The sequence below is a fragment of the Pinus tabuliformis genome, chromosome Q, assembly GCF_031772625.1.
Source record: "Pinus tabuliformis cultivar Carrire ecotype Pingquan chromosome Q, CPIR1, whole genome shotgun sequence".
NCBI classification, from domain to species: Eukaryota; Viridiplantae; Streptophyta; class Pinopsida; order Pinales; family Pinaceae; genus Pinus; species Pinus tabuliformis.
The window spans coordinates 905,519,672-905,546,570 of record NC_142296.1 but is presented as its reverse complement, the minus strand read 5'-3'; the positions used below and the strand labels follow the sequence as shown (position 1 = coordinate 905,546,570).

The window sequence follows — 26,899 nt, the reverse complement described above, 5'->3', positions numbered from 1 at the left end:
ATCTAAAAAGCCTCATGTTTCCATACACTATTTGGATTGGCCATACTTTTCAAAAGGTGCCTTGATTGGAAGGATTAGCCTTTTAAATGTATTTTATGTTATCAAAAATTGTTTGCTTTTTTTCTTTCTTTTGAAAATGCATCAGCGGGAGGCTTATTTGCAGTGTCAGAGCTTTGTTTCTTCAGAATTGGTGTCTGGTTTTTGTTGTTTGCATTTATATATGTTGCTTTGTTTCTTGATATACACTGTAGTGTCTAATATGAAGTACACATATTACATTAAAGGTTTTTATTGTCTTTATTATCTTTATTGAGATTCAATTCACCACAGATCGAAGCTGCTGGTGGCTCAGCCATTGTTTATGGAGGGGATATGTCAAAGGAGGCTGATGTTGAGGGTATGTTTAAAACGGTGAGGACTAAATATCCAGACTACAGCTGCTGTCAATATGAGATATCATGCCATTTTTTTGGACTGCACTTCAATTTGTTATGACATTATGCACTAATTGCTGAATTTCATTTTTGCTGTTATTATTTGAATAGGTAATTGACTCATGGGGAACAGTTGACATCTTGGTAAACAATGCAGGTATTCGTATGTGTTTTTATGTCTTTTTTCTCTTGTTTTGACTTTCTCAATCTGCTCTGCTTATTTCTTATTGCATTCTTATGTATGGGTGCCGTGAGTTTTATATGCAGGTATTACAAAGGACACACTAATGATGAGAATGACAAAATCTCAGTGGCAGGATGTCATTGACTTGAATCTCACTGGTGTATTTCTTTGTACACAGGTAAATGTTGGTCTGTTGCAAGCATGGTGAATTAGGGTCTAGTTACTGAAGTGTCTTGCTATTTCCTCTGGTTTTTGCTTTAGTGATGTTTCTCTGTCTTCAGTTACCAATTGGACTTTTATTTTCTATGCAGGCAGCAGCTAAAGTTATGATGAAGAAGAGGAAGGTAAACCTCAAATTTGTTATTGAATTGTAAACTAAACTCTTGGTAGTTCATGCTTTAGTGTAGAACTTTGTGTTACAATATAGATGACTGTTACACTTGTTGCTATTTTTGGTTGAAGTTTTTGTTGAATTTGTTAGTAGTGTGCACCCTTTCCCAATAAACATTTCAAATTATCCAGGAACAGTGTACATGTTGTGTAAGATAATTCTATGCTTGCCTTTTAAGTCTCACGACTCTTAATTTGACCGTCCCATGTTGCAGCCTGCAAAGCAATGCTTAATATCTAATTCGTCCCCTCTGAATTCACCTACTCTTCTTCTAGAAAGGTTTTAATTCGTTTGGGTTATAACTTATGATCCAAATGCTGGTGTTCTACTGACAGTGGAGTGATGAAGGTTTTCCATTAATAGAGGGTTACAGGTGATCTATATTTTTATGCTTACAGACTCTTGCAAAAGTATGCATGTCAATTTTCGAGAGAAAGTGAAATTAACTACTGAAATCTATGTGAGTTGAGGTGAGGAACAACGTAATAAGCGGCCAAACTTTTTATCTAATTTATGCATAAAATACGAAAAATATAATATCAGCTATATATGAACAGACAAAGAATATGTATACACAGAGTACTGTGGATTTGTTTGATACCTTTACTCTTTGCCATTCATAGGCAATATACAGTATTCATACATAAAATCATTATGTATGTACAAGTCCGAATATCAATATCACAATACATAATACTAGAATACTTACCCATATGAAAGTATGCTCATCTGAATTTATTGCATAGGAGTGATTTTCCTCCCATCCATATGCATCAACTGTGGACACCTCCCCTGAGCTGGGTGATTGACTGCTTATTGAAATTCTCTCTCAACACACCCCAAACATGGTACAACTTGAACTGAGCTAGAAAATGGCATGACATGAATCCCAACACCAGTCAGACTGGTGCAGATTCCACTTAGGATTCTTTACCAACACTCACTTAGCCTATGACCATCTTCTTTGAGCCAACATGCACACTAGCTCAACCACTCCACTGTCAAATCAGAAATTTCCTAAGGAACCTTCATAGCCAAGATTCAAATATGGAAAGAAGATCCTAGCCCACTAAGCTACAAATTCATAGAGACCTTGTAACTCTCAAAATCCCACAATGATAGTGCCAGTGGGGGATTTAAGAAACCATTAGATCAAGATGATCAAGACTCTGCAGTGTGTGTAAGAATGGTGGAAATCCCTCCTAGTCTCATATTCTTGCTACAATAATACTCAAGCTCTCCAACTATATAAAAACTGCAACAGATCAACAACATTACTCTGGTTCACTACAATGTTAGAAATATGACTGAGGTAGTTGGGAGGGTGAGGAAGTGAGCAATGACAAGAATACCCAAATTTGAGCTAGAAAATAGCATATGACATGAATCCAAATACTAGTCAGACTGGTGCATATTCCATTTAGGATGCTTTACCAGCACTCACTTAACCATGATCATCTTCCTTGAGCCAGCACACACACTAGCTCGACCACTCCACTGTCAAATCAGAAATTGCATAAGGAACCTTCATAGCCAAGATTCAAATCTGACAAGAAGATCCTAGCCCACTAAGCTGCAAATTCCAAGAGACCTTGTAAGGTAATGCAGTTCAACTCTCAAAATCCCACAATAATAGCACCAGTGGGGGATTCAAGAAATCATTAGATCAAAATGATCAAGACTCTGCACAGGGTGTGTAAGAATGGTGGAAGTCCCTCTCAGTCTCATATTCTTGCTACAGCAATACTCAAGCTCTCCAACTATACAGAAATTGCAACAGATCACCAACACCCCCCCTCTTTCACTAAGTCAAAATTATGGAGTATATACAAGAGAAAGAGCATGCATGAAAATATGTATGTCATGAAGTTCTCTCAAAGAGTATTTGATTTGGAACACATTCATGAGGATTGGGGTGTTCTAAACATGACAGTTGGCAAGCAGTATTTTTCCCTTGTGACCCCTTTTCCTTCCCCTCTCATCACATCATTGCCTTCTCTTCTCATGCTTCTTTGCAGCCATCACATGAACTCTATACTTTTCATACTAACTTTATTAACAGAGATAGTGGTCACTTCACCATGTCTTATTTAGGAAATGTGAATAAAGCAATTTTCCTAGCATTCTCTAGTGGAGCCCTGTGCTCTGTATACAAATACACATCATGGGTGTATTATAAATGAATCCAACATGACTCGACACTTGAGCAAAACTGATCACGTCTTCATTGTATATGTACATATTACAAATATGATCAAGCACAATCCACGGGTCAAAGTTGGGGTGTTACATTTAACATGTAGAATCATTTCCAGAGGGACATTTATCGCCCAGCTATAGATATCTGATTCAACTCCCTTCCCCAGGTTTGGGATATGAGAGTACAAGGGCTAGTGACTTACTCTTAGCAATCCCCGAGAGTAGTGCCATGATATCTAGGCTAGAAAGCGAACTGAGCAATGAAGCACCCAAGATCCCTCCACCAACATGTATTGTTATGGTTCAAGCACAATATACCTCTGTTTATCTTAGAAATACCAACAGCAGAAGTCTAGCCTCACACAAATGAGGCTTTGGCACAGGATTACAGCCTCTATGCAGCAGCATAAACGTTTTGCTCCCCAAGCTTGCACATTGCTCAGCCAAGGTATAATGGGCAACAATGGAGTGTGGCTGAATACCCCAAAAACCAACAATAGAACCATCTTAAGAACCAACCACTAAAATCACTGAAAAAGAAGAAGAGAACTAAAAAGAAAGAACCTTGCATAATCTCAAAATGTGCTATAGCCTATATATTAAATTATTAATGGAATTGGTTGGTAGTACAATAGGTACACTGGAGAGTGAGGTGTCCATTATCCCACTTTTCATCCTTTCAGTTATGCCACATTTTACTATTAGTGGTAAATGAGTTAGGTATATGCCACATGTCCTAGCCTATCTCTTTCCTTTTCTCCCTACCACTTTTCATATCATAGTGACATAGCCCCCATTCCAATGGAAGCCATTACATATTGGATTCATGACTTGGGGAAACAAAATTAGGCTAAGTGAACTAATTATGTCTTACTAGAAACTTTACTAGATCCTACAATTTACCTCATATGAACAAACATATGATATGTAGCACCTTGCATAAAGTTCTCATGAATTGGAACCTAGGAAAATATTGATATTTACAGTGTAGTCCATGCACAAAACAGCAGGTACGAAATGGGGATTACAATAGTTTTCACTCCTATTTTGTACCCTAAGCAAGATAGTACAATTAAAGTTATAAGCTTTTTGATGGTATGTTGTTTTTTGTTAACTCCAACGTATTTTTTGAATGCTTGCAGGGAAGAGTCATCAATATAGCTTCTGTGGTTGGTTTGACTGGCAATATAGGGCAAGCTAATTACAGTGCAGCCAAAGCAGGAGTTATTGGGCTGACTAAGACTGTTGCAAGGGAATATGCCACTAGAAATATCACAGTGAGCTTCTCAACTTTGTGAATTTCTGTGTGCATTAGAATTTTAAATGAAGAGTTTAGGTTGGAGTTATGAGGTCTTATCTCAATTACTGAACCTTTCGTAGGAAACATAAAGGGATGCTTTTAATATTCTCTTATACAGGCCAATGCCATAGCTCCTGGATTTATTGCTTCAGACATGACTGCAAAACTTGGTGATGAAATTGAGAAGAAAATTCTCCAGACCATACCTCTGGGTAAGTATTTCAGGGATGTTTTTGTTATGTTGCTCCCATTAATAAAACAACTAAGAATTCTTGATATTCTGGAAATGTCATGTATTGGTGTTCTGCTTCATACGACAGACAAGCCAAACTTGCCATGTTATTTTTGCTACTGCCGAAAATACGGGCCGAGTAATTTCAGAATGGCATATTATTATCAGATTAAACCGAGATTGAACAGAGAAAATACTATACTCATGAAAAGGGAACAATCGAGTTATATATTCATCCAAAATCATAATGTCTTCTTACATATATATTAATGAAGAGGAGAAAGATGTATGTAAATTCTTCCTGTTTATTTTTTGTAAACTCTAAAGTACTCAATATACTATGTATTTATGTGAAATAAATGCTAATTACTAATAAATGACCATTATTAATAATCACTATAACATCCTCCCTTAATGGTCTTTCTGGAAAATACACCAAACTTGTCTCAAAATTTGACAAACTTATCTGGACCAAGTGGCTTGGTGAAACTGTCTGCAGTCTGTTGTTCTGTGGCGCAATATTGAAGTTAAACCTCTTCATTTTCTACAAGTCTGATGAAATGACAATGAACATCAATGTGTTTGGTGCACTCATGAAACACTAGATTCTTTGCTAATTTTAGAACACCTTGATTGTGACATAAAAGAACTGTTGGCTTGGTTTGTTCAAGCATCAAGTCTCCAAGTATTCTTTTAAGCCAAATTGTTTCACATGTTCCTTTTATTGTTTCCCTATGTTCTGCCTCCATAGAAGAAAGTGAAACCACATGTTTCTCACTAACCCATAAAATTGCATCCGTTCCAAGACTAAACTCATATCCAGTTATTGATTTTTAGTCGTTCATTGATCCCACACAATTGGAATCTGTATAACTAGTTAAGTGAAATGCATCACTTTCACCATATAATAATCCAAAACCTGTTGTACTTTTAACATATTCCAAAACACTTTCTACTGCTATCCAATGTTCTACTTCAAGGTCTGTCAGAAACCTGGATATGTAGTTGATTGCAAAACTAAGACCTGTCCAAGTGATTGTCATGACCACTCCCATTCCCAAATTTCTTCCTCCACCCGTCTTTTTGCGAGAACCTATTCTGAGTTGTTCATATGTTAGCTCAATATTAGAAGTTATATTCATAGCTTCAATAAAATTTTTGAATGGGGGAAAATGCTTCAGTGTTATGATGACACGATCTTCCTCTTCATTCTTCCTATCAATAGCCTTTCATTGATCTTGAACATCTTTAATCTTCAATAATGAATTTCGAAAAGAATCATGCTCTTCCATCTTAGTAGAAAACAAATATTCTTCAAGAAAAAAAGCTCTACTTATATCAGAGGTTTCATGCAAATTCTGAACAATCTTCCGAATGGTGAATGCATTGCTCCCAGTTTGAAGTTCAAGGAGCATTTCATCCGTGACTGAAAGCTTACTGAGCATGACAACATCTCCAATCTTTGTATCATAATTTTTTCTTGGGCATCTACATGAGTTTGACTTCTGATTTCTTTTTGTCCCAATACCAATCTGTTCAAACATATGTTCTCAAAATTGTGGCCATTAAATTTTTGGTTACCCATAAGCATAATATTTGATAAAGTGGCCATGTCCCAAATTTTAGGTGTAGTCTAATGAGGCGACATTTTGGTCTTCTTCGCTGGAACTCGGTAACATGATTCTTTGTGAGTTTTGCAATGTTCTGTTGTTTAAATTGCATTTTTGAATGCAAAAATGGATTTAGTACCCTGGAAAAACCATGGGGCACTCAAATTGTGCAGACTCAGCAACTTAAAACTACAATTTTCCCAATTTCTGGCCAAGTTTTAGGGAAGGTCGACCAGAAAAATCTTCCCGTTCCAATCAAGAAGTACCAAACTGTGAAGATTAGAGCAAAGAAACCTTAGTGAACTTGGTTGATCTTTGAAGTAGAAGATGTTGTAGAGGCACAAGAAAGGCAAACACTAACAACATCCTCATATATGATTCAGAGAAAATAAATGCTGGTAAATAACCAGGGCAAAGGCTTTGTTACCCACCCAAAGAGGGTGACCCCATAGGAGAAAATTTTCTCCTATCATCTCTTTCAGCCGGTAGCTAGCAGCCCCTGACAACCACTAGTAGCCGATGATGATGTGCCATTTATATCTCCGCCACCTGCTTCAGTCATAAGATTCATCCCCCATTTGGCAAGAGCACATGTCAGAAGGTGGGCTTCTGATCAAAATGTACTTTATTCATCTTGCAATTGGGTGCTTATGCTTGTTTGTATATGGGCATTTTACATGGATTATGGGGTAAGTTGGAAGGAAGAAGGGTCTTGGTTGTGATTTTGTTCCCTCACCTTAAATGGGGGATTAATTTTCAACCCTAGTCTAGTGAAACCTCCCCTAATGGCCTGACGCGTATAGGAGGGACACTACTTGGGAAACCATGATTGGTCTTATTCGCTGGAACTTGGTAACATGATTCTTTGTGAGTTTTGCAATGTTTTGTTGTTTAAATTGCATTTTTGAATGCAACAATGGATTTAGTACTCTGGAAAAGCCATGAGGCACTCAAATTTTGTAGACTCGGCAACTTAAAACTACAATTTTCCCAATTTCTGGCCAAATTTTAGGGAAGGTCGACCAGAAAAATCTTCCTGTTCCAATCAAGAAGTACCAAACTGTGAAGATGAGAGCCAAGAAACCTTAGTGAACTTGGTTGATCTCTGAAGTAGAAGATGTTGTAGAGGCATAAGAAAGACAAACACTAACAACATCCTCATAAATGATTCATAGGAAATAAATGCTGGTAAAGAACCAGAGCAAAGGCTTCGTTATCCACCAAAAGTGGGTGACCCCATAGGAGAAAATTTTCTCCTATCATCTCTTTTAGCTAGTGGCCCGGTAGTCAGCAGCCCATGACAACCACTAGTAGCCGATGATGATGTGCCATTTATATCTATGCCATCTGCATCAGTCATAAGTTTCATCCCCCATTTGGAAAGAGCACATGTTAGAAGGTGGGCTTCTGATCAAAATGTACTTTATTCATCTTGCAATTGGGTGCTTATGCTTGTTTGTATTTGGGCATTTGACCTGGATTATGGGGTAAGTTGGAAGGAAGAAGGGTCTTGGTTGTGATCTTGTTCCCTCACCTTAAATGGGGGATTAATTTTCAATCCTAGTCTAGTGGGGCCTCCCCAAATGGCTTGGTGGGTATAGGAGGAGCACTACTTGGGAAACCATGATTGGTCTTCTTCGTTGGAACTTGGTAACATGATTCTTTGTGAGTTTTGCAATGTTATGTTGTTTAAATTGCATTTTTGAATGCAAAAATGGATTTAGTACACTAGAAAAACCATGGGGCACTCAAATTTTGTAGACTCGACAACTTAAAACTACAATTTTCCCAATTTCTAGCCAAATTTTAGGGAAGGTTAACCAGAAAAATCTTCCTATTCCAATCAAGAAGTACCAAGCTGTGAAGATGAGAGCCAAGAAACGTTAGTGAACTTGGTTGATCTCTGAAGTAGAAGATGTTGTAGAGGCACAAGAAAGACAAACACTAACAACATCCTCATAAATGATTCATAGAAAATAAACGCTAGTAAAGAACCGGGGCAAAGGCTTTGTTACCCACCCAAAGTGGGTGACCCCATAGGAGAAAATTTTCTCCTATCATATCTTTCAGCCGATAGCCAGCGACCCCTGACAACCACTAGTAGCCGATGATGATGTGCGATTTATATCTCCGCCACTTGTATCAGTCATAAGTTTCATCCCCCATTTGGAAAGAGCACATGTTAGAAGGTGGGCTTCTGATCAAAATGTACTTTATTCATCTTGCAATTGGGTGCTTATGCTTGTTTGTATTTGGGCATTTGACATGGATTATGGGGTAAGTTGGAAGGAAGAAGGGTCACGGTTGTGATCTTGTTCCCTTACCTTAAATGGGGGATTAATTTTCAATCCTAGTCTAGTGGGACCTCCCCTAATGGCCCGACGAGTATAGGAGGAGCACTACTTGGGAAACCATGATTGATCTTCTTCGCTGGAACTCGGTAACATGATTCTTTGTGAGTTTTGCAATGTTTTGTTGTTTAAATTGCATTTTTAAATGCAAAAATGGATTAATCACCCTAGAAAAATCATGGGGCACTCAAATTCTGCAGACTCAACAAATAAATTGTGCAGACTTAGCAATTTAAAACTACAATTTTCCCAATTTCTGGCCAAATTTTAGGGAAGGTCAACCAAAAAAATCTCCCCGTTCCAATCAAGAAGTACCAAACTGTGAAGATGAGAGCCAAGAAACGTTAGTGAACTTGGTTGATCTCTGAAGTAGAAGATGTTGTAGAGGCACAAGAAAGACAAACACTAACAACATCCTCATAAATGATTCATAGAAAATAAACGCTGGTAAAGAACCAAGGCAAATGTTTTGTTACCCACCCAAAGTGGGTGACTCCATAGGAGAAATTTTTCTCCTATCATATCTTTCAGTTGGTAGCCAACAACCCCTGAGAACCACTAGTAGCCAATGATAATGTGCCATTTATATCTCTGCTACCTGCATCACTCATAAGTTTCACCCCCCATTTGGCAAGGGCACATGTTAGAAAGTGGGCTTTTGATCAAAATGTACTTTACTCATCTTGCAATTGGGTGCTTATGCTTGTTTGTATTTGGGCATTTGACATGGATTATGGGGTAACTTGGAAGGAAGAAGGGTCTTGGTTGTGATCTTGTTCACTCACCTTAAATGGGGGATTAATTTTCAATCCTAGTCTAGTGGGACCTCCCCTAATGGCCTGACGGGTATAGGAGGGGCACTACTTGGGAAACCATGATTGAAATAGCGTGGCCCCATCTCTCCCTATTCCATACTTACCACTTTCCATCTTACATTAGAAGCCACTATTCAACCTCCATTCTTCAGGTTCAACTAACCACTGGTTCATTCGGATTTGGCAGCCACACATCCACATATCTGGGTAGGGCCTGGAAATGTACACTGGGAGTTTGATGTAGCTAAAAGAAACACAAAAAGCATATAATGGCCAGAAACAAAGGAAAATAAAAGAATATTAAAAATGCAAAAGATGGTTGGGACACAAAAATTAAGACGTGGGCAAAAGCAAAGTATGAGCTCTACCTCACTCATATGGCCATCACCTGGTTCTTGGGCCAATGTTGCCTTATCTCATGGAAGACAAGGAACCCTTGCATGTCCCAACCCCTGATGGGAGATGAACTGTCCCATCCTTAAGGGGCTAATTATTGCTACACATCATACAAAAAAAGCTCTAACTCTTTGAGCTATGAGCAACAATACAAAGAAAAATCAAGAAAAAGTAAAAGGCATAAGACGGGTGTAAAAATACACATCAATACACCTAGTATGAGGATCCCCATTAGGCTGGTCCCTTTAACCATGGCACTTGGCCATGAAGTTCTTTCCCCTCTGTTCCATTATTATTCACATGGCACCAATCGATTGAAGGGTGGACCAAGGACATGTTACTTCCCCTTGGGGGTTGAGAACACCTAATAGGGTCATCTATTAACCACTTCTACCTAGGGAGGTAACATGATTACATTACGGAAGCCACAATTTTGGAAGGGAAGCCTTGTATGAAGTGTTAATTTGCAATAATGATTAAATGTACCTAATGGTGAAAGTTGCAACACTAGATATTGTATGTAATTGACAGGTGGTTCCATCTATAGGTTTGGGCAACTTAACTAGGGTCCAGGTCTTCTAGAGGGACATATTGGCACCCATAGATGAAGTGTTGAGCCATGGGACTCCAGATAGTTGAAGAGCAACATTGACATCCTTGGGCACCTCCAGCTCCCATAATGTTCTAGCACTTTGCCCCGCATTGTTGACTTTTATGAGATGATGTAGCTAGACCAGCATGCCCCTAGCTGACTTAGCACCGATCAGATGGATGGCAACTAATCCAAGGCCCAAATGAGGATGGTCTCATACATTGAGACATGGGAGGGCTAGTAGCACCATGAGAGCCCTCAACGTTGGAGCAATGGTACATTTTGGCCACTTGGAGATCCATGAGACCACTTTTGTGCCCCAAAGCCAAAATTGGTCTACAGAGGGATTATGTTAGAGACCCAGGGGCCAACCCCTAGAGTTTGATTTTAGAGGGCTACTACACATATTATGGCACCTATTACCCTCAACGTCAACCCTAGAAGGGCCTACGCTTGCATGACGTCAACACTTTTGCTTATTTTGGCTCACACATGTGGAGAATTAATTTGTTTTTCAAAGGCTACTAGGTCAGCTTGTGACCTAGCACATTATTTTATTGTTTAGAGGGGTTTCTAGGCTAAATAGGAACTTGACCTCCTCATATAAATAGAGGAGGCCTTCATTCTTGTATCTCATCACATCACTCTTGGATATTTCGGCCTCTTGAAATTGTGGAGATATTTGGATCTTTGATGCATTTTGATATTTGGAGCTAAATCATTGCACTTTGGAGCTATTCTTTGCATGGATGGAATGGATTCAGTGCATGTTTTTTTTTTTTACTAAAGGAAAAATCGTAATTTTGTTGGCTAATGCACAATAAAAAACATATAAATATAAAAAATTGCATAATTTTGCCAAGGCTAAGTGTGATAAAAATCACTTAGCGTCCCCTTTTTGCCTTTCTTTTTCTCCACTTTTTTCCAAACTCATTGTTTGGGAGTGACTGTTACTATTGCCAAATGATTGCCTTCTGCCTTTAGAAGGGCTTCTTTGTTTGAGTTCAAGTTCTCAGAGACATGGGATCTCTTTATGCCCCCTAATTCCTTTTCGATAGGTGTTTTCACTTTTTGTTGCTTTGTTGCTATGATCTCTGTTGATTTAGTGCCTTCTGGTTATGAACCACTATTCCTGACTATTCCCCAACTCGTCCATTTACTTGATTCTCAGGTTGTGTCTGTGCATCTGTGTTTGGAGTAATTTGGCCTCTTCTTTTTCGTCTTGAGAAATATTAGGAAATTGTCCTCCTCTTGGCTTTGGGGCTTATCTCTTTTTCTTTTTGGAGTCCTTTTTGCTTGTGAGCAGGTGTTCTGAAGATGTCCAGTTTGAAAACAGGTTCGTACCAGAATGTCATATTCTCATAATCTAAAACTTGTGTCCACTGAAGGTTTTCACCTTTTAAAAGAATACGATCAAGGAGACCTTTGCTAAGGTCTATCTCTACACATATTCTCGCAATGTAAAGATACCTTTTGCTGTTCTATCCATGTCCATTTTTTTGAATTTACCTAGGGTATTTCCAATATCCTCCAGGACCTGATGATGCCAGAAGGGAAGAGGGAGGTTTGGTAACCTCACCCATACTGGCATTGTTGTTACCACCATGCTTGTAGCGTCGAATCCAAGGAAGCAAGGTGTAATGAAAAGCCCAACTCTACCCCAAAACCATGGCCCTTCGTTTATAACTTTTTCCATATCTTGTTGTGTCAAATTGTAATATGAAAAAACCTTTGGAGCATAAGTAAAGATCACAATTTTGTGTCCAAGAAGAAAACACCCATTGATATAATTCTTCATTTTTCGGCCAAAAACCATTAAATCGACATATTAATGCCTTAGATTGTAGATCAACAAAATATGATTTTACCTTTGGGGTTTTTACATCCATAGTTGGTACCTTGTCCATTTGCTCAACAATATAAGGTCATGGTAGATTTTGGATCGAATTAGCTGGAGCGACAATCCTCCCTTTCACTGCATCCTTGAACGAGATGGATCCATTAGGGTTTCTAGAATTTGTATTAGGGTTTTTGAAGGTTGTAGCTCCACCTTAGCCTCAGATTTAATATTATGGTAGAATCCCTTGCCACACCATAATCTTTCAGCTAGAGGGCATCTTGGAGCACTTTTCCTTCATATAACAAAATTTGGATTGTTGCTAGTATTCCCATGTCACTTTGAAAGCTTTGCTTCAAGTGATTCACTAGTTTCGAGCCCTAGATCCATTAGGTAAATACCTTCCCATTTAAATTTTTGATAAAAATATGATATTTTTTGTTTTCTCCCTATTTTTTGTCCATATATGGAAAGAAAATATGCGATTTATTAGTATCGATGGCCGAATTATAGATAATCCACGAAATTCTGATATGCTATAGTGAACAATCTGAAAACTAGTTTCTTTTCACTATAACACAAAATTTCTCTACTTCAAATTTGCAGCGGAATAGGAACAAAAATAAATACAATCCATACAATTCAAGACACAATTTTTATAGGGAACCCAACTGGGAAAATCCTCTACTTGTTTATTGATAGAAATTGAGGAATTGATCTCTTACAAATACAAATGTTTCACTTGGAGAATACACCCTTCTCCATGCTTATCCTAAGCATGAAACCCTTGCAAGAATGTTGATCATGTTGCCCTCTTCCTTTGCTCCTCCTCTGCTTCGAATTCCTAGCGAAAACTCAAGGAACCAAGTCCCTAATTAATTGTGCAAGAGCTGATCCTTTAGCTCCTTAATTCTAGCGCATGAGCCAAGGGAAAACTGCCTTCTACCAACTCACAAGCCTTCTTGTCACGCTCACTTACAGGCTTAGACACAAAACTTGTGCATACAAGAGAATACAATTGTGCCTTCGTTCCTTCTTTATAGCAATTTAGATGGCTAAAATTAGTGAATTTTCTAATTATGAAATGATTTTGTGATTGATTGAGTTAGAATGAGTTAACTGCTCACGCAACTCGTCCTCTTTCAAGTCAACCACTTGAAACTCAATTACTTGTATTTTTCCTCAATTAACTCACACAAGAAAATCAAGAACTCGACCTTCAATTTGGACACGTCAGTTAACTGCAACCTAACTCGTCCTAATTTTTATGGAAACTCCTAAATTTTAGGAACTCGAGTTTGACTTCTTGAATTAAGGAACAAATCAAGGAATCAATTTCTCGCTACTATTTTCAACACTCCCTCTTAGCGAGGAAGGGATTCTTGGAAGAACCTCATCCACTTGGATCTGTCTCCAACGCTACCAAGTTCTCCGCCGCTGTAGCTGCTCCCTCTGAACTAGAAGATTTCCCTGCTTTCTTTGTCGGACCCTGTTTTGAAGACCTGTTCTTTCCCACCATGCACATCAGTTAACTGTAACCTAACTTGTCCTAATTTTTATGGACACTCCTAAATTTTAGGAACTCGAGTTTGACTCCTTGAATTAAGGAACAAATCATGGAATCAATTTCTCGCTACTATCTTCAACACTCCCTCTTAGCGAGGAAGGGATTCTTGGAAGAACCTCATCCACTTGGATCTGTCTCCAACACTACCAAGTTCTCCGCTGCTGTAGCTGATCCCTCTGAACTAGAAGATTTCCCTGCTTTCTTTGTCGGAACTTGCTTTGAAGACCTATTCTTTCCCACCATGCTCTGCTAGTCCATTTCTTTAGTCATAAGTGCGATGTACCTTGTGTACCATTGTGGCTACTTCTTGATGCTAGAAGACTCAACTCTCTTCTGATCTCCCTTAACCAACTCCTTTGCCCACTTCTCTCGAACTTTCCCTATACTGGAAGTCTTTGCTTTAGTGGTTGCCTCCACTCGCTCTAGGTTGTGGTCCTCATCATCATCATCCTATTGGTCAACCCAACTGCCAACTAGCTTAACCTAAAACTGAGATACTAGTTGAGGCTCCATCTTGACAGCTCTATCCTGCTCTCACTCAACCACCACTTCTCTATAGTGTCCTTCTTCTTTCCCTTCTGACTAGACTCGGCCTCTCCTTGGCCCTCCTTGCCCTTGGCCTTGCTACTCTTGCCTGTCAAGGCAAAGTTCTCCTCATCCTTCTCAACCTTGGCACCCTTGCCACTGCTGCTAGAAGCCTCAACTAGACTGAGCCTTAGCTCCTCCTAAGTGAAGTCATTCCACAGGTGCTCCCAATCCGATAACTTATCTCGTCTAGTAATCCCTTGAACAAAAGTAGCCCACTCCTTGGTAAACGCATTTATAGCAACTCATACTAGCTCTCCATCCACCGAATTCTCTCCTACAACTGCTAGCTCATCTCAAACTCCTTGAATCCCGGTGAGATAGGAAGTTATAGTCTCACCCTTCAACATCTTGATTGTCCTCAACTTCTCTTTGAGAATTATTTTCCGATTCTTGGAAGGGTCTTGATAGAGGTTGACTAAGGCATCCCACATCTACTTAGCCGTATCTTTACCTGCAACATGAGGGACTACATGATCCCAGAGTCCATCTAGTATCATCCTCTTGGTCATGGCCATCTGCCTTTAAAAAAAGCCTTAACTCGTCTGGGTCTGAAGGTTTTGCGACACCTTTCTCAGCGAAATCCTTTAGCCCAAACTCGTCCAACAAGAATATTATCTAGATTCTAGACTTTCCAAACACCAAAATTTGCTGCACCATCAAGTCTATCCAACTCTCTTAATCCTACTCCAGCGTGTGTCATTCTAGCTGTTTAGAGAACTCACCAACACCTGCCCACTAACAGTGTTGTAGTCCTTCACAAGAGGCTGTACTTAGGGCTCAAATAATTCTGCCTCTCTTATTAGTCTTGTATTCCTTTACAAGAATTGAACTTGGGCTACTTATGACAACTCCTAACAAACTTCCCACTTGTATATAAGTTGCCGACACAGATTGTCCAATATGACCTTTTTTTACTCAATTTTGGGCTTATGTATTGCTGTAGGATCCGGTCTGGTTAGGGCTCCTAACAATCCTTGTAAGCCTTACTTTCCTGCTCCAAAAAAACCTTCTAAAGTTGCGGTCCTCCTCCCTTGTCAAGCTCCTTCCATATGTTTCCCTCTAGGACTGATATGACACCTATGTTATGCCTTTCGACCTCTCCAAATAGAGACTACAGGAACCTCGACCCTCTTGCCCAAATTGTACAGAACTACGACCTAAACTTAGAGGTCTGTCCCACCAATAGACTCACACAAAACCTGCCCAGAATTCGCTTCAACTCAGCCTACACTTCTGATCAAACTCGGCTCACTAGTTGTCACAAATATCAACCCCAAAACAAATGTCTTTCTCTCTTCGTTGAGCACCTTGATTTGCGGCTTGCCTCAGATAATGTTTTTCTTATGATGCGTTCCACTTGGATGTGCTAATCACCTTGTGTTGGTATTTATTATGATCCACGCTTTGATACCATGTAGAAAATCCACAAAATTCTGATCTGCTATAGTGATTATCTGAAAACTGGTTCCTTTTCACCAAAACACAAAATTTCTCTACTTCAAATTTGCAGCGGAATAGGAACAGAAATAAATACAATTCACACAATTAGAGACAGAATTTTTATAGGGAACCCAACTGGGAAAACCCTCTGCTTGTTTATTGATATAAACTGAGCAATTGATCTCTTACAAATACAATTGTTTCACTTGGAAAATACACCCTTCTCCTTGCTCTTATCCTAAGCCTGAAATCCTCGCAAGAATGCTGATTACGCTGCCCTCTTCCCTTGCTCCTCCTCTGCTCCGAATTCCTAGCATAAACCCAAGGAACCAAGTCCCTAATTCCTTGCGCAAGAGCTGATCCTTTAGCTCCTAAATTCTAGCACATGAGCCAAACTACCTTCTACCAACTTGCACAAGCCTTCTTGTCATGCTCACTTACAAGCTTACACACAAAACTGGTGCATACAAGAGTGAATACAATTGTGCCTTTGTTCCTTCTTTATAGCAATTTAAATGGCTAAAATTAGTGAATTTTCTAATTAAGGAATGATTTTGTGATTGATTGAGTTAGCATGAGTTAACTGCTCATGCAACTCGTCCTATTTCATGTAAATAACTTGAAACTCGACCACTTGTGTTTTTCCTCAATTAACACTAGAAAGTCAAGAACTCGACCTTCAATATCAACACATCAGTTAATTGCAATCTAACTTGTCCTTATTTTTAGGGACACTCCTGAATTTTAGGAACTCGAGTGTGACTCCTTGAATTAAGGCATAAATCAAGGAATCAATTTCTTGCTAATATTTCAACAAAGATCTACAAAGTGTTTTAGATTTGCTGTAAACTGGTCCTTTGTGAGACTTGAGGGCTAGATCTAAGATGAGGTCCATCGTTCAGTCGTGTAATATGTTTGCAGACTGCTACAATATGTTAAATAGAACTCTGATGCCTGAACTCCTAGCCTCCAAATGCCATTGTTGATGTTGAGGAAGGGGCTTTTTGCTTTAGCCCGAAGCCCTTTTTCCTTTGGAAAACATGGGGATATGGCCTGCGGCGACGCCTTGCAGCCCTTTCTCCACATACAAAGGCTGCAACAATACCCTCCCGTTCACTGGTGGAAGAGAAAACTCACCTTTTCCTATCCATAAACCTCCCTCATCCCCTGAGACATTCTTCAAATCGTCGACAACAGTGAACGAGGCTTCGCAATAGAGAATCCTAATTCCTGTCATCTCTCAAATTAACATTCAAATTCTTTGCATGTTATCTTGTGAATTGTACCTAAATTTTGAATATCTATCTCTTGCATGTCTAATGTATGAAATTTTTTTGATTCTAGTAATTGCACTTGTGCCCTAACTTGTTGAATATCTATTGAATGTTAATCTAGATGATCTATTGCATGCATTACTCATACATAGCATGTGAATGAATGTCCTTAGTGGTGAACTCTTGGTAGCTCTCCCATGAAAAAATCCCTCTTCCATTGGATAGGTAATTGTTGGAATTTTGGTAGCTAGGGCATCAAAATTTCGGCCTCCTTAGAAACTATTTGGCTGATTTGAAACATCATTGACTCCATACTCCCAAGGGATAAGGGACTGGTCCAATTGGTTGGTGATCATTTACCTTTCTTATCCATTTTCTCTCTCCTTTAAATTTCAGCCCCTTTAAGGCTAAGGTAGTAAACTAGGGCTTGGTGCGAATCCCTAGGCAAGTAGAATTCTTGGGGTTGAAGAGCCTAAACATCAAGAGGATATCATTTTCCACAAAATCTATCCTTTTGGTGGGCATCCACTTCAATTTCATCCATAAATTATTTCCCTAGTTGTTTTCCCTAATAGGGAAACCCTAGTTTTATTTTCCTTCAACTTCGGGGCTTCTTGAACGTTTCGTGTTTTAGAAAACAGAGAGAGAGATCAGAGAGCGATTGATTGCATACAACAAATCACACTTGATACCTTTATTGATCACCACAGGTACAAATATATAGGACATAATTCACTGACTTCGACACATCTAGATCATGACTACAACTCATACATTGGAAACAAAAACTTCTAGACTGACTCCTCGTAACTCCTAATGACAACTACACATGACATGGAAGCATTACTTCCAACACCCTCCCTTAATGCTTACATGGAAAACATTGAAAACACATATTACAACAACAATATGATATCTGTCTAACTTGTCTTCATGAGCACTCACATCTCTGGAATCTTGCTAACACTGCTCTTTCATGACCACATCTTCGAGTTGTTATTTGACCTCCATTTAAAACGTAACCGCCTCTGACCATCGTTGATGAACTTTGCAAGATTAACAATATTGACACCTCGGTTTGTTGGGGCTTTCGTGATAAGAGCCATCAAGTAATGAAACCATCCTATGGACAAACCACTATCTGTCGAATATTTCACTTTCGACTACCCATCAGGTGCTAGGATGGAAGTCTGGATATTGAATGTGTTCAAAAGTTGATCAAACAACTTGACCTTACTAACACACAAGAATTGATGTTTCGGACACGGGGCTTCCAAGTTAAGAACCATCAACTCTTTTTATAACCAGAATTACTAACACACAACAATTGATGTTTCAGACACCGGGGCTTCCAGTTTAAGAATCACCAACCCTTTTTATAAGTTATAACCAATAAAAACACAAACACCAACACGATTTCTCACATTTTTTTGTTTGAAATAATATAACAACTCTGCCATCTTCAAAGCAAATCTTCCCACTAACCAAGGAATATATAGCTGACCAACAAAACCTCTACGACATTGGATCCTTTCTTTAGCTGGCAACTGCTTGAAATCCACCCACTTCAGCTTTTATTAAATCAACCTTCCATCAATTTATTAATACCCAAATCCTTCCGAAAGTCAAAAAAATCATTTTATATATATTTAATACATTAAATGACTTGACTTAAAAAAAGGGGACCAAGACTTTCTTCAAATAAAAGCCCCTTTTCACGTGAAGACTTAAAAAAATATGAACTTCTAATTTAATAGTGAGTCCGCTACAGCAAGTGGCTCACGGTAACTGTTGGCTCATAGCTTTAGAGTATTTGATGACCATGATGACACAGGGCCTTTAATTATTAATAAAATTCCATATTCAGCGAGTGGCCTCCTTACACTCAATTTCTGTGCCGGTTATTATCTGCTAGCACATGACAAAAACCGGCCCATTTCTTTGCTGCGGAACCATTGGACCTCTTGGACGTCAGGGGAGATCGATAAAGCTTCCATCTGACAGATAATATATATGCACTGATGAGAATAGATGATTCCTCTGATGCTGGATGTTGGTTGGCATTGAAAATCCTCAGATCTGATGTAATTTCTTTATTCCCCAAACGACTGCGTTCAATGGCTCTGCAAAATTTTGAGCAGCATACGTTCTTTCTTGGATCTCAGATCCAAAATTCGTCATTGTTTTGTGCCTTAGTGCACTATCTTTCCAAAGTTTTAAATCTTTTCAAAGTAGTCAGATCACGTTGGATCTTTCCCCTTGGCTAATTGATCCACATCAGAAATAAAAAAGTTCTCCACAACTCTGCTGTCAAACAAGCAGATAGCAACACCTCAACACCACGAAACAAACAACACACAAGAACAAGAATTTACTCACACAAAAAACTGATCAGACACTCTATTAGACTAATCTATTTACAAAGGATCAACTTTCACATCTCTTTCATTTTCTTGGCCTCCCATAAGGGAATTAAGCCAGAACAGGCTTTGATACCATTTTAGAAAACAAAGAGAGAGATCAGAGAGCGATTGATTGCACACAACAATTCACATTTGATACCTTTATTGATCACCACAGGGACAAATATATAGGACATAATTTACTGACTTCGACACATCTAGATCATCACTACAACTCATACATTGGAAACAACAACTTCTAGACTGACTCCTCGTAACTCCTAATGACAACTACACATGACATGGAAGCATTAATTCCAACATCATGAGCCTTGACCTTGCAAATACACATTGTTGGAAACTTTTTCTCTTAGCCTTGACCTTTGGATACTCCAACATTCAACAAATTACTCAAACCCTAGGTCTTGTGCTTGTAGCCCTAGGCCTATACATAGAAATCAAATTGCTTGCTCTTGGAGCTTGGAGCCACTGTTGTGTCTTTCTTGTAGGAGACCTAGTCAAGTCATCTAATACATTCTTCCTAGAATATCATACATAGGTGACCTTTATCACATACTGGGACTCCTCCCATCAGTGAAAATTTGTAAAGAGCAAGGGTTTTGGCTGTGGTGATAGTGGGCCACTACCCCATTGTTGTCTCTTGGTCTAGTTTATGCTTGGTTTCCCTCTCCAAAGCCTGCTAGATTTTGCGGCTACATGCTTCAAACATAAGGAACACTATCAACTAACCAACAAACAATGAGGCCTGTAAGTATGACAGACTTAGCTCAAACATGGTACAACAGCACTTATGAAGATGTTTGAACACTGTCACCATCGCACTGATCAAAGATGGTCACAACAACTAAACAACGACAACAGTATTTGTCATCTTCTAACTTCCCCCCTTCAACCCTCCCTCCTTTCCCCCCCTCGAAACTCAAATGAAACTCTGTCATCATGAAATTTCCCCACCTGAACTGAGGGAGCAGCTGCAATCAACAACAAACAATAGGAATGCTATACAGCTGCACAGCCGATGAGACTCAATATAAAGTTTGCAAACATCTATTCAAATGATGCCATGACCATCCATCAATCCAACCACAATTGATCCTAATGGTTGGAGTTGGTCCATGCTTCAGCCTTTCTCGTCGTTTTTGCAATGATCTGAATTTATAATCAACAACTTTATGGTTCCTAGATAAATTCCTCTTTTTCATATGGGGATGTTGACGTGGTTCAGATATCTGTTCTATAGACTCAAATCATGGTGCACAAACAGGCAGACAAGCCTTTACAGCAGCAACATTGTCATCTGCAACAACATTATCAGCCAATTTATCAGTCTGCAACACAATCAGCAAGGGGTTTCTCTTCCAGCAACGTAGTCTGAAATCTACCTGAGACAAAAGACACCTTCCCAGATTCAGCAGGGTCATATGTAAGAAGTGAAGTAGCAGGACCAACATATCCAAGACCTACTTTACATGTCTGCTCTTTGGGCGCATTAGGAACAGAAATTCACTGTCCATTTTTCCCAAGTCCTCCTCTGGCTATCCGTTTTTGGTCAACATTTGGGGTCCAATACCAGTAGTGTGTTTTTCAAAGCTAGTGTAATAAAAGCTTCTGACAATCAACATTATAAAGGGTGGAAGAAGTAATAGGTAAGCCTGACAGCTCAACAGAAACATCTTGAAGAAAGTGTAACTAGGTTCGGTCTTCATAATGACATGATCTTTGTAAATGATGAAATAAAAGAAATAAAATTATTTTTGTATGCCTTGCTACATGGGTTTCATGAGAAAGAGGTTTATTTGTTAGTGGCTCCCATTGAGAGCCTTAGGATTTATTATTAAGTCAAAGAGTCAATGTCATGTATGAAGAAGCTCTTCTTGAGCCTATGTTTAATGTATTCAAGTCTATAGAAATGTGTAGAAGCCCTCCAAAGACAAGCACAATCCCTCTTGAAGAAGTCGGCCTCCAAACGATATAAAAAGAAGTCATGTCGGCTCATATAAGGAGACACAACAGTTCACTCTCTCATGTCGGCTTATATGCATGACTAACCACTATAAATAGGCGTGTAAGATCCGCATTACAGGCAGAAGAACTCGGATCCTCTGAAATTTCGGATGAGTACAGGGGTACAGTATTTCAGATGGGTACAGACCAGCATCTCTGTGTTTTTCGGATGGGTACCCCAGAAGTAAAGTCTCATGATGATCACTGTCTCAGCATACTAGACAGTCTCGGCATATCTATGATGATGAAGATCTCGGTGCAGGGAGAGATTACAGTCACAGTCTCGGCATAGTTGTGATGATGAGGATCTCGGTGATCCCACAGTAACACACTCTGTCTCGGCATTCATTCTGAACGCAGTCATGATCTCAGCATAATGTTAATCATGATCTCAGTCATGATCTTGATGAGGACATAGTTACAAGGTCATGATCTAGATGTAGATCTCAGTGCAGCTCTCATACATATAGAGATCTCGTTGTTATGGTGAAGGTCTCAATGAAGGAGCAGCAATGGTGCAACTATAATGACCTCAGTGATGCAATAATGATGACCTCGGTGTAGCAGCAGTGATGATGATGATCTCAGCAGTGACAAAGAAGAGGATTGGTGTCTTGGTCTTGGAGTGGCCTAATAGGTCAAGGGTCATGGTCTTGGTATTTGTCAATTGGAATCTCTATAAGAAGAATTTTGTGCAGGTTTTCCTCTCAAAGAGTGAGAGGTTTTGGCCCTGGCAGAAAGCCAACATCTTGTGTTCTTGTCTCTTTTGTTTTGGTAACTATTTGATGAACTAAGAAGACACACTCTAATAATAACAAGAGAAGATTGTGCTAATAAGGAAAAAGTTAAAAATACCTCACAAATAGTTATCATGGTGAGAAGAATCTTATTAACTTAATTTGCCCTAGATTCTTCAACACAACAGTCTTCGTCTCAGTGTTCTATAGGCGACTGACTTCCTGTTCAAGCTTTTGCTTGCATTCCTGCAAGTCCTGAATAATGTCATTTTTCTTAGTCAACTGCAGCAACAAGTCGCCATGATCTTCTTTCAAAGTTTGATATTGATTAAGCAGTCACTCCTGTCATCTTCTTGAAGAGGGGCAGCTTCTTCACGAAGCATTTCCATGGAGGATTTTAAATAAGCAACCTCTCTAGTCTGTTGGGCATTTTTCTCCCCCATCCTGCAAATTTGCTTCTTCAAGAAAGCATTTTCGGAGTTAAACAGAGACTCAACTTCCTCCTCCAAATCATCAAGAAGGTCAATCTTGGCCTGAAATTCATCTGCAATATTTTGGACATACTTTCCCATTATTGACTCTATATTATCAACCTTGCTTATTTTCTCAGTGATAGAAGACTAGAACCAATTCTTAAGTGTTGCATTTTCTGCTTGCAATATAGCAACAACAGACTGCAAGTTATGGACCTTGTTGCAAGGTTCCTCAGCTGCTTTCTTTACATGAAGTTCCGGCAATATTTTACCCATCTTGACAACCTTAAGTTGGCAAATGTGTTTTTCACTAGCCACAGAAACAAAACTGCTACAAAAAAACAAAAGCTGATGGATGTGTGGATCTGATCTTGGTTTATGCAATCACCATGATAGAGATGACACACTGAAAAAGGAGTTAAGCCAAGCAATAGCAAAATGTATTTTGATAAATCGACTAGTTATCATCCTAATTTGCAACCACACAATTGTGGATATCTTAGGTTCACCTGAGAATATGGAGAGCCACTAAGATCCATACCAATCCACAAACTCAATGCCAAAACTTCAGCAGGATGGAACCATGAAGAGGGGAAGACCAGGTGCCAGGCCTTGCAAAGGATGATGTGTTGTGTCAATAACTATGGCTTCTTTAGAGTCTGGGCCCCAACACAATTGTATCAGATCTGCAATAGACAGGCGAAAGCCCCCCAAGCAAATTCAGATCTGAATGCCACGAATATGTGAGTGAAGAAACAGGATTACACGAGGAGTCAACATTATCTCCAGCCTGGAAAAAGTCTGTTTATCCTTCTCAAATGGTTGCTTGTAGGAGGGTTTGGCCTTGTCTTATGCGTTAGAGAGGGCAATATCGACAGCTTCTGTGGAATCAAACAAACAACACAGATCTGTTAATCAACTCCCTTTGCACCAAAAGTGGCCCAGTTGTCTCTGTTCTTCAAGTCATTACTGATGCTCCTTGGTATGCTTCCATGGCTTGGTGCTTTGAGGAAAAAAAATGCAGGTGGCCTGTTCCCTCGATTCTACACAAGAGAACAGAAGATCTGAAGGAGATATGAGATTTGGTGTTTCTCTGATTGTTGTGATCTTGAACAATGACATCAAGAAGTTCGACTGGCTTGAGGATTCATAAATCACAACTAAAAAAGGATCCCAACAACTTGGTTAAGGCTTCCAGGAAGTAACAAATAACAAAGACTGCTAGGAAATTGATGGTGGCAATGGGGGAGTGAAGAGGCCACGTATATTCTTGCAAGGAATGATATCCCTTAGTGAGATCCAAGAGTTACAGAAGACCATGGACCTGCTAATAAATAAATCCCCCTTCCAATGCCTCAAACAATACAAGACGGCGGGAGAAAAAATAGTGGCTTATCAAAATGTTGCCCAGAAAAATATTCAGGGACCCTAAATGCCTTATGTAAACATACAATTGCTAGCTGGTGCAATAACGCAGGAGCAGTCAGAAAGATGATAACAATCATAAGGACCATCAAGGTGGCACTCATAAAACAATCACAGTTCAATCACAGAGTTAGGACACCCCATACGAAAATCACCATCCAGTGAAGTAAAGCTAGGAGAATTGACGATCTGCTTTCTGCAGCTCCACAGAAAGCTGCACTGGCACATAGAAGACAGCTATCACAGGGCAATCAACAGCTCTTTCAGAACCTTGGCTGTAGAAGGACTCTCGGAAAGAACCACCTCATACCTATCGTTTGGATCTCCTTTTCACCATCTGGTGGTAGCGGCTGTTAGCAAAAGTGGGCTGTGCCAGTCTGAGCTCTCAAGAATACTCATTTATGAATGGCCAATGGGACCATCGGGCAAGACTAAATGGCACTCAAACAGCTCCTGGTGCGACTAAATCAAGCTCAATTGCCAAGCGTTTTAAGTGGGTGGAGCTTCAGCTGCGACATTCAATAAATGTTTGTGCATGTGAAACTACTGCTTAATGCGATCAGTTTACATTGCAGAAAAGCAACTCAGCCTCCTTATCATGCCTAGATTAATAACTTGATCCATTGGGGCCTCCTCCAAATAGTGGACATCTCACTGATCCACAGCAAAAACCTTCAGATCTGAGAGCTAAAGGCTTCAATCTAGATTTAATATTTTCTAAACCCTCATTAGACATCAGACTTAATGGAAACCCCATTCAAATCTAAAAGAAAAAAGGAAAAAAATAAGGTTTCAACAGGGCAGGAAATTCCCTCTCTTATACCATGTAAGAGTTTTGTATTACTCACATTGTATGAAAAATACATAATGAGGTCCTACATTTATAACAATGAGAGGAGGCCCAGTGTTGGCTAAAGATAGCTATGACAACTGGGCAGATAACAACCCTACGTGAACTTACAACTCACAACACCTAGCTCTTTGGAAAAGTGCATGTTGGAAAAGACCAACACTAACATCAAATTTGTACTGCAGTTGCTGCTCTGTTAGTACGGTGCAACTTTTGCCAGATTTATACGACAGGTATTCCATGTGTTACTGTTTTCCTATCTGCACTGCTTAACTCATATTGCAGTTCCTTGGACTGTCACTGGACATGCCGGTCCTTAGGCCTTCACTTGTTTTTAGCTTTGGTTTGTTTTCACCGTGGCTTTGATACCGTATCAGATTATATAGGGACTGAATGAAGAGGATCCTTTACTCATGAGAAGGGAACCATCAAGTTATATTTTCATTCAGAATCATAATGTCGTCATTTATCAAAACGTAGAGGAGAAGGACATTATGTAACCTCACCTTCTTTGTTTATTATTAAATCAATTCATATTTTCATTCAAAGTCATAATATGTCTTCATATATATACATGTAGAGGAGAAAGACATTATGTAACCTCATCTTGTTTATTTATTATCAAATAAATAAATAAATAAATGTTAATTATTATGTATTTATGTGAAGTAAATGTTAGTTACTAATAACTGACTTATGATAACAATAATTGTGATCAAATTTTCATATTTTTTTCTTCGTTATGTGGATATTCAGGTAGGTATGGACAACCGGAGGAAGTTGCAGGTTTGGTGGAGTTCTTGGCTCTTAATCCAGCTGCCAACTATATCACAGGCCAGGTATGAGAAGCTTGTTTTAAATTATCAGAATAAATGTCTTTCATTTACATTGGTAACGAGAGAATATGTTAAGATTTTGCCTTGACATTATTGCACGCCAATTCTTGCAGGTTTTCAATATTGATGGAGGAATGGTTATGTAAAGACAAGCTAATGTCTAGTGTCTATGAGTTTGCTAAGTGCATGGATGCTGGCAAAAAAACAACTGTAGTTTTTAAATTAATATCTTATTCGGAGTTCTTAAGCCTATTGAATAATTGGCTTCAAGTGAACAAAAGCATGGGCTGAAAGTTACAAATTTCACATGGGAGGAAAGACTGCACGATATTTTTATGAGCATATTTTCTGCTTTATTAAGTTTTCATGTTACAAATTGTAGGTTGACATTTGAGATATCCACAATTCCAACGGTGACAACAGGAAGAAGGGGTTTGATTCAAACCAGTGGAACTTCATAGTGAACATATATATGTTATTTTTTGTTTTTTCATAACACGTAGCCCAATTTTGTGTGTCCTGCATCGTGTGGGATACATTAAATGCAAACCATCATTTTACTCAACGGTCATGGTATAAATAATCCCACAAAGTAATAATCTAGGTATCTTGGTATAAGAAATCATTCCTCATTTCTAAGACTAAAATTTGGAGATCTTGCTAACAAATGTTCACATTATTACTCTGTGCACTATACTTAATAAATATACATTGCTTATGATTTGAGGTACTTTCCCTATTTTCAAATAGGATGAACAAGTCATTTTCTTGTACATTGACTTTGAAATTGTAAAATGAAATTGGCTATATTGAAAGAGTTTACTATTTGCAAGAGGAAAGACTGGCATGGAGGCACACCAAAACATTAAAAGGGACTAAATTCATATTTGCAAAATTATGTCTGAAGCATTGGGTCATAGATACAGCCTCAATCAGAGGAC

General features: G+C 39.0%; 1 protein-coding gene across 1 annotated transcript; it reads left to right on the top strand.

Moving 5' to 3' along the window:
- The first annotated feature begins 325 nt into the window (after positions 1 to 325).
- Positions 326 to 26,523, top strand: LOC149222391 (3-oxoacyl-[acyl-carrier-protein] reductase, chloroplastic-like). Its single transcript, XM_089385424.1, has 8 exons — positions 326 to 411; positions 546 to 591; positions 702 to 796; positions 930 to 962; positions 4,351 to 4,485; positions 4,627 to 4,720; positions 25,879 to 25,961; positions 26,072 to 26,523. The coding sequence occupies exons 1-8, from the start codon at positions 373 to 375 to the stop codon at positions 26,102 to 26,104; spliced, it is 558 nt and encodes a 185-aa protein (XP_089241550.1). The 5' UTR covers positions 326 to 372; the 3' UTR covers positions 26,105 to 26,523.
- The last annotated feature ends 376 nt before the right edge of the window (positions 26,524 to 26,899 follow it).

What these genes read in the sequence shown, in the direction of transcription:
- LOC149222391 (XM_089385424.1), top strand. Translation starts at nt 373, where the DNA reads ATGTCAAAGGAGGCTGATGTTGAGGGTATGTTTAAAACG. An exon ending in GTGTATTTCTTTGTACACAG is followed by an intron (nt 797 to 929) that starts GTAAATGTTGGT and finishes TTTTCTATGCAG; the next exon opens with GCAGCAGCTAAAGTTATGAT. An exon ending in ATGCCACTAGAAATATCACA is followed by an intron (nt 4,486 to 4,626) that starts GTGAGCTTCTCA and finishes TCTCTTATACAG; the next exon opens with GCCAATGCCATAGCTCCTGG.